The 14,795-nt window shown below is 36.8% G+C and overlaps 1 protein-coding gene across 1 annotated transcript in view; it reads right to left on the bottom strand.

Annotated features, from left to right (window-relative positions):
* Positions 1-14,795, bottom strand: part of SYNE2 (spectrin repeat containing nuclear envelope protein 2) — a 430,300-nt gene that overhangs the window by 247,394 nt on the left and 168,111 nt on the right. Inside the window, exons 36-44 of the mRNA XM_043984057.1 lie at positions 14,253-14,453; positions 12,992-13,163; positions 11,171-11,283; positions 8,973-9,175; positions 8,115-8,231; positions 7,730-8,012; positions 5,802-5,953; positions 4,640-4,949; positions 2,090-2,254 (exon numbers count right to left, since the gene is read on the bottom strand). Coding sequence (XP_043839992.1) covers positions 2,090-2,254; positions 4,640-4,949; positions 5,802-5,953; positions 7,730-8,012; positions 8,115-8,231; positions 8,973-9,175; positions 11,171-11,283; positions 12,992-13,163; positions 14,253-14,453 — 1,716 coding nt within the window. The remainder of the gene's footprint in view (positions 1-2,089; positions 2,255-4,639; positions 4,950-5,801; positions 5,954-7,729; positions 8,013-8,114; positions 8,232-8,972; positions 9,176-11,170; positions 11,284-12,991; positions 13,164-14,252; positions 14,454-14,795) is intronic.

Here is a 14,795-nt window from a genome sequence, read left to right as displayed (position 1 = left end):
ACTTAAGTCACAAAGTACAAACTCGAGGAGGTGGGGGATCAAATAGCTTTGGAAGAACACGAGAGTGAATCCCCAAGCTCATTTTGAGCAAAAGTCTAGATTTTTATCACAAGTGTCAACTAAGGTGATACAAGCTCAAAAACAACCAAATGAATAAGTATTAAAAGCCTACCAGATACAAGGCAGCCCAAATAAGGAAGGAATAGAGTTGATAGACTATCCACCTGACATTTGTGGCTTCCAAAAAAATATTACATCAAAGTTGGTGAATAGATGATTCTCTAAGGTGAGTGAGAATTCAAGGAGCTAAGTACTCACAGACAACTAGGGGTACCATTATAGTGACTAAGGGTTCAGTTTAAAGAGATTAAACTTTAAAACTTATCTAGACTTTATTAATAGCCAGATCATACACTAGACAGTATAGGAAAAATAATTTACATGCATGTGTACTGTCTCAAATAGACTGTTAGCCCCTTGAGGAGAACTGTGTCATCATAGGGATGCTTTTTTCTCCCATGCCCCTTTCTCCTCAACCCAGCACTTACTGAGGCTGTTCACCCAGCTTACATACAGCCAATACTTTTTTTTTAGTCTAAGATGACAGACTGCTAGAAAATATCCCAAAACAGCCTGTCCCTAATCTAAGTAAGGGACAGTAGCAATAAGATGTGCTTAGAGGTATTCAATTTAAGTATATACTAGGTGCTGGAAGGTTAAAAAAAATAAGATTCACCCTAAGCACTGGAGAAGTTTACAATTTAGAGGGGGGGATTAGACTTTATTAAACTCAATTTAAGTTCATGTGGCCATAGTGCAAATGCTAGGGGAATATTTTTTTAATTAAAAAAGAATGGGGGGGGCAGCTAGGTGGCACAGTGGATAAAGCACTGGCCCTGGATTCAGGAGGACCTGAGTTCAAATCTGGTCTCAGACACTTGACACTAGCTGTGTGACCCTGGGCAAGTTACCTAACCCTCAGTGCCCCACACACACAAAAAAAAGAATGAACATCTGGAGTGCCTTATGAGCATGAATAGCAATCAGATAAAAACAACTCATGTTCCTTTCAAAACACACACACACACACACACACACACTCCCTCACTCACTAAAGTAAAAATGAAGTCTTCCCTGCCCCTCCAATTGTATTGTTATTAATTTACCGTGCACCATTGTATAAATTTTTTCACCTTTTTTGGTCTCATTTTCCTCATCCATAAAATGAGGAAGATGATCCTTAAGGCTCTTACTAACTCTAAAATGTAACGATTACATAGGCTGTCAACTGCTTTAATCATTCCCTATTTCCTGGAATCATTCCAGAATATCAAAATTTGAGACTTCCAGGATCATTTTCTCATATCATATGGGGCTAGTGGTTGCCACAGAATAGAGAAGTGGGAGAAGAGTTGTCATGATTACCTAAGTATTTATTGGATGAGTTATCTAGAACTATATCATTCAAATTCATTAGCTCACTAAAGAATAAGGACACCTATGGTCTATTAGTTCCATGGGACTGGCACTTGGACCTTTGACTTAAACCATTGATTGACAAGTTACCATAAAAGCATTACTTTGGTCTATTAATTTTTAAAAAATATTTATCACTGATTATTTTAAAATATCTACATTCATGAATTAAGCATTTATTAATCATCAATAATAATGATAATTTGATAATTGCCTGTTGTGAGTATGGCAAGAGTCAGTGAGGCACAATAGACTCAGGATCAGCCTTGGAAATGGCAAAACTGGTTTTGAGACTTGTCTTCAAAACATACCATCTATGTGACCATAGGCAAGTCACTTTTCAGTGCCCCAGACAACTCATTAAGACTTTAAGTCACAGACAAACCACCTATATGCATTGGTGGAGGGAGTTTGCACCCTGGCAGCACTCTACAGTAATGTAGTCTCAGTTCCTGTCTCCCCACCTCCCCAAACACACACCCAAATGTGAAGGGTACTCGTAAAGAAAAGAAGATAAATAACACACAATTGTTTTCCCTGAGGCATTCCTTCCATATCTAAGAGGAATAATTAGACAGGTCTCTTTTTTTTTTTCCTGGCATTTGCATCATACCTGTACTTTTAACACCTTTTGCTCAGCTGCCTTTTCATCTACCAGATTATCAGGAAAACTGAGGAATTCCTGAGAGAAATTATCCAACATGGTATTCAAGTCTGCAACCAAATCCTGATATAGTTGGTGTTCTTGAACGTGACCTTCCAATTTACTCACTGAATCCTAGAAATAAAACAATTTTTAAAGTCAACATGCCTTTTCCTTTACTGTTCCTACTTAGAATGACATTTTATAGTTCATAAACTTATGAAGTTTTGGGGCAGCTAGGTGGCGCAGTGGATAGAGCACTAGCACTGGATTCAGGAGGACCTGAGTTCAAATGTGGCCTCAGACACTTAATAATTACTAGCTGTTTGACCCTAGGCAAATCACTTAACCCCAATTGCCTCACCAAAAAACAAAAAAATGAACAAGCAAATAAAGTCATGAAGTTTCACATAAAAATGAGAATAGATTATTTACACAACATCTATTTATACAAACAAGGCATAATGAATTATCAAGGAGAATTCTACTTATGAAGCTCTTTAGCTTGGAAATCTATTTCCCAATTCTTTTCCTCTGAGGAAATGTTGTGTATGAATAAGAAACCAAAGTTTCAGTCCTGACTCTGCTATTAACTAGCTGTGTGACCTTGGGCAAGTTGTTCTCTGGGCTCCAGTTTCCTTATCTATAATGTCAGGGGGAGAAGAGGGATTTAGCGGGGTAGATGGCAGATGAGATGATCTCTGAAATCTGCTCCTCTTATTAGATTTGTTTATGCTCTCTCGGATCATTTTTCTTTCTTCATTTCATTACTGAAAGGAATGTATTTGATAAATGTTGTGAGAAGAAACAATAGTTCCAAACTGTATAATCAACTCACAGGAATCTATTATAAAGTTAGAGAGCCTCATCTTATTCAGCAGCTTTGGCTACATGAAATCTGAAAGATATTACTATTAACTCTTTTTTTTTTTTTTTAGTGAGGCAATTGGGGTTAAGTGACTTGCCCAGGGTCACACAGCTAGTAAGTGTTAAGTGTCCGAGGCCGGATTTGAACTCAGGTCCTCCTGACTCCAGGGCCGGTGCTCTATCCACTGTGCCACCTAGCTGCCCCCATACTATTAACTCTTGCTCCAAAACAAGGGAGGCATTATGGTACAGTGGACAGAGAATTGGACTTTGTATTACTTCTTATGTTTATTACTTGCATGATCTTGGACAAATCACTTAATCTCCATTGGCCTCAGTTTCCTAGTCTTAAAAACGAGGGTCCCTTCCAATTTTAGATCTATCATCCTGTATATAACTCAAGAGTCTCTTTCATACAAAACAAATTCCCAAGCTAGCTGTTAGGAAGTTCACATTACTAAGCCACATTACTAAGAATTTCTCTAACTGCAAGAGTTTTTTTAAACTGTCTATAAATGTTCTGGGAAAATGCTTTAATAGGATCTGTGATTTTGTCAGTAGGAGCATTCCCTCACAGTCCCTCTATGATTCAACATAGAGCTTTCTAGAGTTTATAGCCTTGGTGATTTATAGTTTATGGCCCTAGAACTTATCCCCCTGGTTATGAGCTTCTCTGGTCATAGCTGGGTGGTCCATCAGTCAAAATGTTAATTGCAACCATACTTAAGCCTATCCAGCTTGGTAGAACCTGCCAAGACTTAGGCCCCACAGGCACAAAGAGGCCTCAGAAAAGGACTCTGTGTCTAACTAAATCCATGACACGGGCATCTGGTGGGAGAATAGATAGAGCACTGAGCCTGGAGTAGGAAGACATCGTCCTGAGTTGAAATCTGGCCTCAGACACTCATAAATTGTATGACTCTGGGTAAGTCGCTTAACCCTATTTGCCTGTTTCTTCATCTGTATAATGAGCTGGAGAAGGAAATGGCAAACCACTCCAATATCTGCCAAGAAAACCCCAAGTGGAGTCATGAAGAGTCAAACACGATTAGAAAATGACTGAACAAGAAGAAAAAACAATCCATGACTTCCTTTTCTCTTGACATCTGGTGAAAACAGAAGTTTCACCCTGTTAATTGGCTATCACTTTGAACTCTTATTTTTCTATACATATATATCATGCACTGTGCTGTTCCCTTGGGGGAACATACTATTCCCCCACAAATAGCCAATTGTTTTTCCTTCTGACATCTTCAGAACAGAGCATGTGTGAAAAATTCCAACTTAGGGAGCACTTGAGGACACAAAAGGGTGTGATATCAACTACATAGCTGTGCAGACACAGCTCTGGCATTGTCACATGTATGGAGTGGCCTAAAAAATTCCGACTTCTCCTACAGTTAACAATAGTCATGGGAAGTCTGTAAAAGGAAACACTACCATAATCCTTGAACTCAGTGTTTTCATATACAATGGTTCTTTGAGCAGAAACGAATGTCTGAATTGTTTTCATTCTACTCAGTAAGCAAGCACTTGTCTCTAAATAACAGTCAAATAACTCTGAGCTTAGTCAGTGTCACCAGGAAATGATGACATAAAAACACTTTGTTCAAAAAGTGACTATGTCGGCAAGAAATATAATTTCGTTTTGACCTGTAATTGGTGAAGGAGGCTTTCATGGAGATGCTTGACTTCTAGCCATTTTTCTTCACTGAATTTGGGGTTTTTAGTGCATTCCAGGAGGTAATTTCCTTGAGTTTTTAACTCATTAAGCAAGGATGTCAGGTCTTCTGCTTTCTGTAGGAATTTCTTATATATTTTCAACTGAGCTTTCTTTTCTGGCAAACCATTCTGCAAAGCAAAACCGGATTCTTGTTTCTTCTTTAATTCAGTAAGCATTAGTCTTAAGTCATCTTTGCTTTGTAAATACTTTTCTCCTTCAAGCTGAATCTTTTCCTGATGGCTATATTTTAACAAGAGAAAATTATACTCGTTAGAGATCTGACAAAATATAATGATACTTTGTATTTTGCATATACATACATCAGACTATAAAACAAGATAACTAATTTGTTATTCACAGAGATATTCCTGGTATTATATCTTGTGCACATTTTTGTCACATGACAGGATTTATACCAGACTCCAAAAGGAAATGATTTGTAGTATTTTAATAATGATACTTTTGTTATACAATTATTAAACCTATGACTATAAACACTCTGTAGTTTGGTTTATAGAGTATGTAAATACATAGAGTTTATTGAATAGATTTTGCTTTTTTTCTGGTAGCTGAAAAGAATTCGTTTTTAAAGCCTGACAGAAAATAAAAATTTCAGCCTTTCAAAAGAAAAGCGAATTTCATTACTAATGACATCATTAGACATTGAGAATCATTAAAAGAAACTTTTCACTATCATTCAGTTTTCCAACATTTTTATCAAATAATTATTGTCAAAACTTATACATGACATTTATAATACTTCCTTCAATATTAACAGAGTCTAGCAGAAAAATACCGGAGGTTTGTTGTTGGTTGTTTTTGGAGAAGGGGGAAGGTAAGTTTTTTATCAAAAATCCTGCAGTCAGTATACCACTTCAATTAAATACTATTGAATCATGGGAAGGATTTCCAATAGCTGATATGGATACGGTTTCACTCTACTTCATTCTCTAACTGGTATTCCCTAATTCCTGACCTGTTATTCTTCAGATTATTGATATCAAAAGTCATGGATAACAGTTACGTTATGCTTTTTATGTGTCATTGGATACAGAAACATAATGATGGTGACAATGAATATATTCCTTTTACCTCAGATATGTGTTGGCTAAATGAATAGTGTGGTCCCACTGATTCTTGATATCAGAGAGAGTATCCTGATCCAGAGATGCCTTGCTTTTCTCACCCAAACTCATGATATTTTGTATTTTCACATCCCCTTCAGGTTTAAGTAAAATGATTTCCTAAAATATAAACAAACAAATAAGTAATAGCACAATGGGCAGGTAGGTGGTACAGTAGAGTTTTGAGCCTAGAGTCAGAAAGATTCAATCTTCCTGATCTGGCCTCAGACACTTTCTAGCTGTGTGACTCTGGGCAAATCACTTAACCCTTTTAGCCTCCATTTTCTCATCTGTAAAATGATCTGGAGAAGGAAATGGCAAACCATTCCAGTATCTTTGCCAAGAAAAACCTAAATGGGGTCATAAAGAGATGGACACAACTGAAATGACACAATAACAGTACCACATTATCTTACTTTTTCTTTTATGATTAGTGGCTTCCCTACTTTTTATACCAAGGGTCCTTCTAGAATTTAACTAAATTTCAAATAACCCTTTTCATTGTGTATATTTTCAATCGCCAATTATGTTTTACCACAGATTGGACATGACTCATTCAATAAATACCTGTTTGTTCTGTTTATTCATATTTCTATCTTCTCCCAGCCTGTATTATTCATCCAATTGTTTATCATCTTCAACTGTCCTCTCCCGAATCTGTGTCTTTAAAAAGTACCTAAAACACCTGGCCTTTTCCCACATGACATTTATAACAGATATTGATACAGAAACCATATAAAAGTAACTTTTTTTGGTTTTGACCTAAAAAATGTATACAACCTCCCAGATCTAATCTGCCTCTTCTCTGACCTATTCCACAATTCATTTATTCCTTGTTCCCACCTTATTCTGCTAAATGTTCTTTCCTGCTTTAATGTTTGGAAACTGCTCAAAACTCACCTCTTTCACCAAGTCATTTCAGACTGGAGCCATTTGGTTAAAATCACTTCAGGAATTCTCATCAGCCTTCCCCCACTCCTCTTCATTCTATCCTCCTCTGCAACGCTTAACCAAACTTATCTTTGCATACAAGTATAGTTGGTTTGGGGTATGCATATGTTTTTATTTTTCTCTTCACCAACAGTGAGATCCCTTGAAGTCAGGAGACTTACTTTGCTCCTCACCTTGGTACTCAGTAAATATTTTTTGGGGGGTGAGGCAATTGGGGTTAAGTGACTTGTCCAGAGTCACACAGCTAGTAAGTGTCAAGTGTCTGAGGCCAAATTTGAACTCAGGTCTTCCTGAATCCAGGGCCAGTGCTTTATCCACTACACCACCTAGCTGCCCCCAGTAAATATCAATAGACAAATAAAACTAGCTTATTTTTATATAGTGCTTTCAGGTTTACAAAGCATTTTATAAATTTGATCTTATTTCATTATCACAATAACCCTTGGAGGTGGATGGTATTATTATCCCCATTTTATACATGAGAAAACTGAGGCAGACAAAGGTTAAGTGACCTGTTGAGGGTTCATGAAGCCAGTAAGTGCCTGAGTCAGAGTTTGTACTGAGGTCTCCTTGAATTCAAGTTCACTCTGTAATCTAGTTGGAGAACAAATACAAATTTCCCTCAGCAAGCCTTTCAATGTTAAACTCATCACTTTCAAAAATGTCTTTCCCTAAGAAAAATCCTATATACTGGAGTTTAAGTTCATTTACAATTATTATAAAGGTCACCTCCCTTTCTAAGATAGGGAAATATATTATATACTCACATATTATAAAAGCCACTTACTGGCCTCCTACTCTACACGTTTAGTGATATTAATTCCTTTCACATTTCCTCAAAGACTATTTTGCAACTATTTTAATAATTTTTTGGAGCTTTCTTGTGAAACTTCTTCAAAGGTGAATTCTCTAGGAGCTTCCAAAGCTGTTGGCCAGTTGTAGTACCTTTATTTTTTGGATCCTTTCTTCAAGGGGCATTTTGCCTTCAGTTGAATTCAAAACCATCAGTGACTCTTTAATCCCCATTATCCAAGAAAATACATCATTTACAAGATCTTCAAAGCTCTGGTCTTCAGCAGGTGACTGATGATTTCCTATTTCACATACTTGTGTTAAAAATGTCTCATATTTCTCAACCAACTGAGTTGACTTTATCACAATTTCTTCTTTAATAAGTCCAAATTCCTTCAATGAGTTATTCAACTGAGCAAAAGATTCAAATGGTTGCCTGGAAAATTCCAAACACACAAAAATATAAGACTACAATATCTTCTACACGATAGAGGAATCTATTTTTTAGCAAGATATTTGATTAAAAAGTCGGAGCTACCTTTTTCTTGTTAATGTTTGGCAGAAAAAATCACGCTTGTTTTCTACTCCAGTCTCTTTCCATTTTTCTTCTTGATTCATTAGCCATTTACTCAAGCTTATGTAGTCTTCCTGAAGTCTGAAATAAAAAGCTTATCATTACTATAGTGTTAGAATTCCAAAAACAGTGGAACATCCTTTTAAATGCTGGGTTGGCACCAACTTTATGGTTAAGCTATGTCACAGACTTCCTGTAAATAGCAGTTAGTCTTTAGGGAAGACACTATTTTAATTTGAAGTCTATTAGAACCTGAGTAATGATGAGCTGTGTTCTATTGCACTAAAACAATTAGAATTAATAGACACATAATAAAAGGACAGGAATGAAATTTCATTAACTTCTTTTAAAAAGAAGTGAGGGGAAAAGATAATTAGAGGAAAGAACAACACCTCATCCAACAGCACTTTTAATAAAAATCAGTATTGATAGCTATAACAGCTATATTTGCCATATATTTACAATATAAGGTAACAATGAAGAATATACTGAATTAACAAATATGAGTTGCCTGGTGAAAATGAACAACTGTGAGTCTTCAAAAGGTTTGGGTATCAGGCCTCTCAGGATATGGATTACTCTTTAAATGGTTGGGGGAATTTCCAAATTGCTATATCACCCCAGTGTCAACCCCAGGTTAAAAGAAGAAGGATTATCTTTATCTGTCATGTGATCTATGTATACATCTGTTGCCTTTATGGATCATGATATGGATGAGAGCATCCATATGAGAATGATTAAATAACTTATCATTTATACAATCATAACACACACACACACACACACACACACCTATATATAGAAACACACTTCTTTTACTACCTAAGTAACTGTTGTAAGCAATCCTGAAGTCCCTCGGCTTGCGTCTGACATGTGAACTTCATTTTCTGTAGTTCCATTTCCTGAGTCATGATCCAGTTACTCAGCTGTTTGACACTTGCCTTGGGCAGATGCCTTTTTACATTATTCAGTGCAGTTTCTACTTGTTGTATGTCCTTGCTTCTTCCTTCAAAAGCCAGGAAATCCTTAATAAAGGCAAAAAGGAGAAAGAGAGAGAGAGAGAGAGAGAGAGAGAGAGAGAGAGAGAGAGAGAGAGAGAGAGAGAGAGAGAAAGAGAAAGAGAGAGAGAGAGAATTTATTCCTTCTACTACTTTCTTCTCCTTGGCAAACCCTTGCTCCTTAGCCACTCTATAGATGGGACCCATCTTTAAAAAGGCTACTATGTTACCATGATAATTCTTGATTTTCTACATAACAGAATACTTCAGAGATGCAAAGAATCCAAAATGGTGAATGATCAAAATGACACTTCTTTTTAGACATGGGGGTGGATTCCTGTAGTGACATTGGTATATGGGTACACATTTGTGACATTCTAGAATATTAGCAATGCTCTTTTCTATCAAACTTTCCCTAGAGCATGTATTGTGGTTAAGTGTTTGGATTTCAATTGTTGAGGTACAGAAGACATGCCATTGCATAAACTAAAAGAGATTACTTTAATAAAATTAGCATAAAAATAAGATATTATTGAGGCAGATAATTAAGCAGAGTACCTCAAGTGCTCTCATGAAACATGAAAGAATCATTCAGCAAAGGTAAACTGCAATACAGCCAACCCAACAAAGGAAAATCACAAGTTGACAACATTGTGTGTTTTTTTGAACTTTATCCTTACTATTTAAAATAATTTCCAACTGCTATTTTTAAAAATGTCTAATAAAGCAGTCAGGGTATAAAAATTGCTATGGGGAGAGGGATATGATGACAAATTCAGGAGCATTGTCTTTCAAAGTGGTAAGAGTAGGTTTAAAACCTATATCATATACCCTAGTTTTTCAATCTTAGAATATTTCGACCTACCCCACAAACCGATAAAAACAAAATTGAAGTTGTAACTCGTGACATTCATGGAGACGTTTCAAATGTACCTGTAGAGAGCAAGTCAGATATTCCCATGCTTTGGACAGCATCTATATTAAAGTATCTGGTGGTGGGGAAGTGAAGTGAAATATCTTTTGTGATTGTGGAGAAATGGATAGAATCAGAATGTCAAAACATTAGACTATAAACTAATTGTGCACAAAGGTTGTTTTATTCTTCATATTTCTATCCCTAGCACCTAACACAATGCCTAATACATAATAGGTGCTTAATAAATGCATATTGATTGAGTAGAAAACCACCACCAGCCTATTGTCTAAATACAAACCAGGGAAGTGTGGAATAGAAAAATCCTAATACAGGGAAAGGCAGCAATCTCCCTTAACCTGACACTTAAAATGCTAGAGGACAAACTCTTGCAGCACTTGGTTCTATTGTCAGGGAAGATGACAGGGGCCTACAATCAAGGCACATGGTTCCTGATTCAGCCCTTGCTCTATATCCCTAAGTCAAAGAACTGTGTATTAGGTATGGCAACTAAACCACTGATCACAGCCTTGAATGGCAGCTCATACTTCTCAGAAAAGAGCCAGTGCAGTAGGATTTACAGCACCAGAGGACAAACCCCTAATGTAGCACAAGAAGAGCTTTGTTGAGGGTGGGGATTCTCACATGGTACAAGGGCAATTAGGGAAGATGGACACACTTAGGGCAGTCCACTGGAGATCTGAATAGAGTTAGGTGCCCAATGTGGGGGAAGTGGAATGGGTTCTTCTAAGGTTCTTATCTGGGTCAAGCAAGGCCAAGTGTTGGAGGTAAGGCCAAGGATCTTGGACCTGGGGTCAAGGGTCAAGGCTGGTGCTAACACATGCTGGGGAGATGCAAGGAGAAACTAATAACTAGCTGATATTCAAACTCCTTGCCAGAAAGAAAAGGGACTTTGGACCATTATTGCTAGTCTTATTCTGACAGCGTGACTGGGGATTTTTTTTAAGCTTCTTTGTTTAGCACATTGGGGGAAGCTACCACAGTCCTTACCCCTCTCTGCTTATACCTGGAATAGCAGGCTTCCACCTTCCTCTCCATCATTTTCCACCAAACACTAAAAAACTTATCAAAATAGACTCATCCCTTACATTAAGTTTCTGGAGCTTTTCTTCCATACTATTCTTGGTTTCTGGTGGTTCAAAACACTCCTTAAGGGACAACTGAATGCTGTTGAACTCATCGTCAAAATTTTTGCACTGATCTGCAAAAAGACATTTAAAACTTTAGTAATCAGTATTACTTGTTAATATGACCAACTTTGAATCATACATCCCAGGCTAATGGTGCAAATGAAAATTGATAAAGGATTCTATATACTCATAATACATAATTATGTATTATAATTATCTATATTGGGCAAGATATTAAAATAGTTTGCATGGAAAATTCCAAATACAAATGATATATTACAACATCTTATCTAAACTTTGTACCATCCTGAGCACTGACCACAACATTTTACATGCAGGAGGCACTTTGTAATGTTTATTAAATTGATTTGCTGCCAACGGAGAATACACAACATTTGGGGATCCTTGGTGAAGGAGTTTCTTCACTTGGAATTCTTTATGCCACTGAATCTACATGTCCAGTCCCTCTCTCTACCCTTCTCTACCAATATCCTTACTAATCCCATCTGAACCAAAACCTTATCGCCAAAGTATAATGATCATGAGGCAAAAACTATAGGACTCACTGAACACAACTTTATCTTTATATATATATATGTACACACACACATACATACACACACACACACACACACACACACACACACACACACACAGGCTTCAAACAACAGAACCCTAATCTCTTTGAATGGGAAGGTCATATGTCTAACAAGCCAGAAAATTATGACTGGAAGAATTAGAAAAATTATCTAGTACAACTTTTTCATTTTAGAGATGAAGTGTTGTTATTCAGTAGTTTTCAGTAGTGTCTGACTCTTCATGACCACGTTTTTGAGGTTTTCTTAACAAAGATATTGGAGTGGATTGCCATTTCCTTCTCCAGCTCATTTTACAGATGAGGAAATTGAGACAGAGGGGTAAATAATTTGCCCAGGGTCACACATAGTAAGTATCTAAGAATGGATTTGAAACCAGGAAGATGAGTCTTCCTTACTCTAGACCTGGCACCACCTAGTTGCCTCTAAGGATATGGTAGCTTTTTGCAGTTAAGTGATTTGTCCAAGGTCACACTGCTAGTTAAAGGCTCAACCAGGACCAAAACACCAACTACTAAGCAATTTACTGTATTCTCAAGCAAATCTTCCTCAACACCTGAAATGATAAAATTCAGACTCAAGCTTCTTAGATGATTCCCTTTAAAAAGATGGGCCTTGAATTAGACTTTCCATTTATCCAAAACTGAGTAAGACTTTGTTAGACATCTAGATAGCTGAGTGATACAGTAATTAAAGTGCAGGACCTAGAGTCAGGAATATCTGATTTTTGAATCTGGCCTCAGATACTTCCTATATGACTTTGGGCAAGTCACTTAATGGAGCTTAACCTCAATTTCTTCAACTTTAACATGGTATTCTAAGCTTCAAATGAGCAGCTAGGTGCTTCAATGGATAGAACACTGGGCTTGAAATCAAGAAGATTCATCTTCAGAATTTCAAATTTAGCCTCAGGCATTTACTAGCTGTATGACCCTAGGCAAGCCACTTAACTCTGTTTGCCTCAGTTTCCTTTTCTGTAAAATGAGCTGGAGGAAGAAATAGCAAACCACTCCAATAGCTTTGCCAAGAAAACCCCATCCTCATCTGTCATCAAGAGATGAACCCAACTGAAACAACTGAACAACAATAAAAAGCATCAAATGAGCTAATCTGTCTGATTAGAGAGCTTTAAAAACCATAAAGCATTACATAAATGTTAACTCATCATTACTGTTTTGCTTACCATTCAATAGGTTGGAAAAGTGATCTTGCAAAGTACGTTTCTTAGTGCTAAATAAATCATTGATGCTTTCATACTGCTTCTTCAGTTCAGAGAGTTCAGGTGTTAGACAACCTATTTGATTCTCAAGAAGTGTCATATTATGCTTTTGTTGGAGAATCTGCTGCTGTATCTCCTAGAAAGACAAACAGATTTCAGACTAGGCTTCACACTCCGCCCAGTTATTCCCCTAAGTTATCTTTTCATGTATTTTGCCATTTATCCTAATTCTCCCTGCCTTGGAACAGGGCCCTTCAGGCTAGATTTCTAGAAATCATATCTTCAGTCTCTGAGAAGTTAATCCCCTTAGTTTTGGAACAGTGCCCTGTGGCTGAGTTGTTTTGATTGATAAACGATTAAGTGTGAACTGGTCTAGCTCATTGTATATACCAAGTCCCAGACCAGCTCCTGCTTCATACCCTTCCAGATAGCCAAACCCTGCCCCTATTCTCCTACCTTTCCCTTTGCTCTGAATATAACAATTAAACCAATACTACCACTGAGTCTGGAAAAGGCGTGGTAATGCCTTGTGAGTCAATTTGCCATCTACCTAGACCTAAACTTCTTTCTTTGGTCGTGATTTCCCATATGTTTTGTCTCTCTCTGTTCAAATGTAAGCTACTTAAGTGTAAGGATGCTTTCAGTCAAAGTTAATAAACATTTATTAAGCACCTACTATTGTTCCAGGCACTGTACTAAGTACTGGAGATAAAAGATAGGCATTAGACACTCTCTGCCCTAAAGGAGTTCACACTCTAATGAGGGAAGACAAAGCATAAAAGGAAGTTGCAGAAGGGATCCAGGTGGGGAAGGTTTCACTTCTGTATTCATATCCCCAGTTCTAAGCATAGTGCCTAGCACACAGCAAGTGTTTAAGAAATGCTTTGCCATTCATTAATTTGCTCATTCATTCATTGATAGATCTTAGAAAAAGCTCGATATATGCAAAACAATATAAATTTTCAATTGCTTTTAACAAAGCTTATTGTTGAGTTGTTTTCTCTATGCTGGCAAATATCTAAAGGTGAGGGAATTTAAGACGCAATAATTAGTTAACATCTGTAAAACGATTTGAAGGTGAAAGTACTCCATATGCATGAAATATTTTTCTCATCTTTTCAATGACCTCTAGTATTTTCCTCCTATCAATTTTAATTAATCTAAATAGACTGGGACTAACTATGAAAATGAATCTGAATTACAGGAGAGGTAAAGTTGACAGCACCTCCAATTTTGTAAAGATTTCCAAACTGTCAGAAGGAGACAGGGCTTTTAAGAGGGATTCAGTCATTCCAATCTGTGTCTTGGCCTGGTCAAGGTCCTCTTTTAACTCAGCTGTACTGCCATTGAGTTCACTCAGGTTGGATTTGTCCATTAAATGCATTTTTATTTTTTCTAATCTGTTCAAAAGAGATGACTTGATGACCTGAAATTAGGAAAAACATCAAATAATAGAAAGTATTTTTTCCAACAAGATTTCCTGACAATGGCATTATCATGGAAAGAATTGAGACTGTCATTATGAAGTGATTTGAATACTTCTTCAAAATTAGATCTAATTAATCCCTCCCCCAAAAATCTCAGTGTTTTTTTTCACAGATAACAGCCACCCAAAATGATATCCTTTAAAAAGAAAAAAAATCAGAAACATCTTAACCTTTTCTTTTTTCTGCAGTTAATTTCAATGCTTCTGTACCCATGAAATATTTACTTAAAGCTAAATTTTGTCTAACTTAACACCTGAGATAACCTCATCAATATTCTCAGT

Source organism: Dromiciops gliroides, chromosome 2 (genome assembly GCF_019393635.1).
Source record: "Dromiciops gliroides isolate mDroGli1 chromosome 2, mDroGli1.pri, whole genome shotgun sequence".
Taxonomy (NCBI): Eukaryota; Metazoa; Chordata; class Mammalia; order Microbiotheria; family Microbiotheriidae; genus Dromiciops; species Dromiciops gliroides.
The sequence above is the reverse complement of the archived record's forward strand: the minus strand, read 5'-3'. Positions and strand labels throughout refer to the sequence as shown.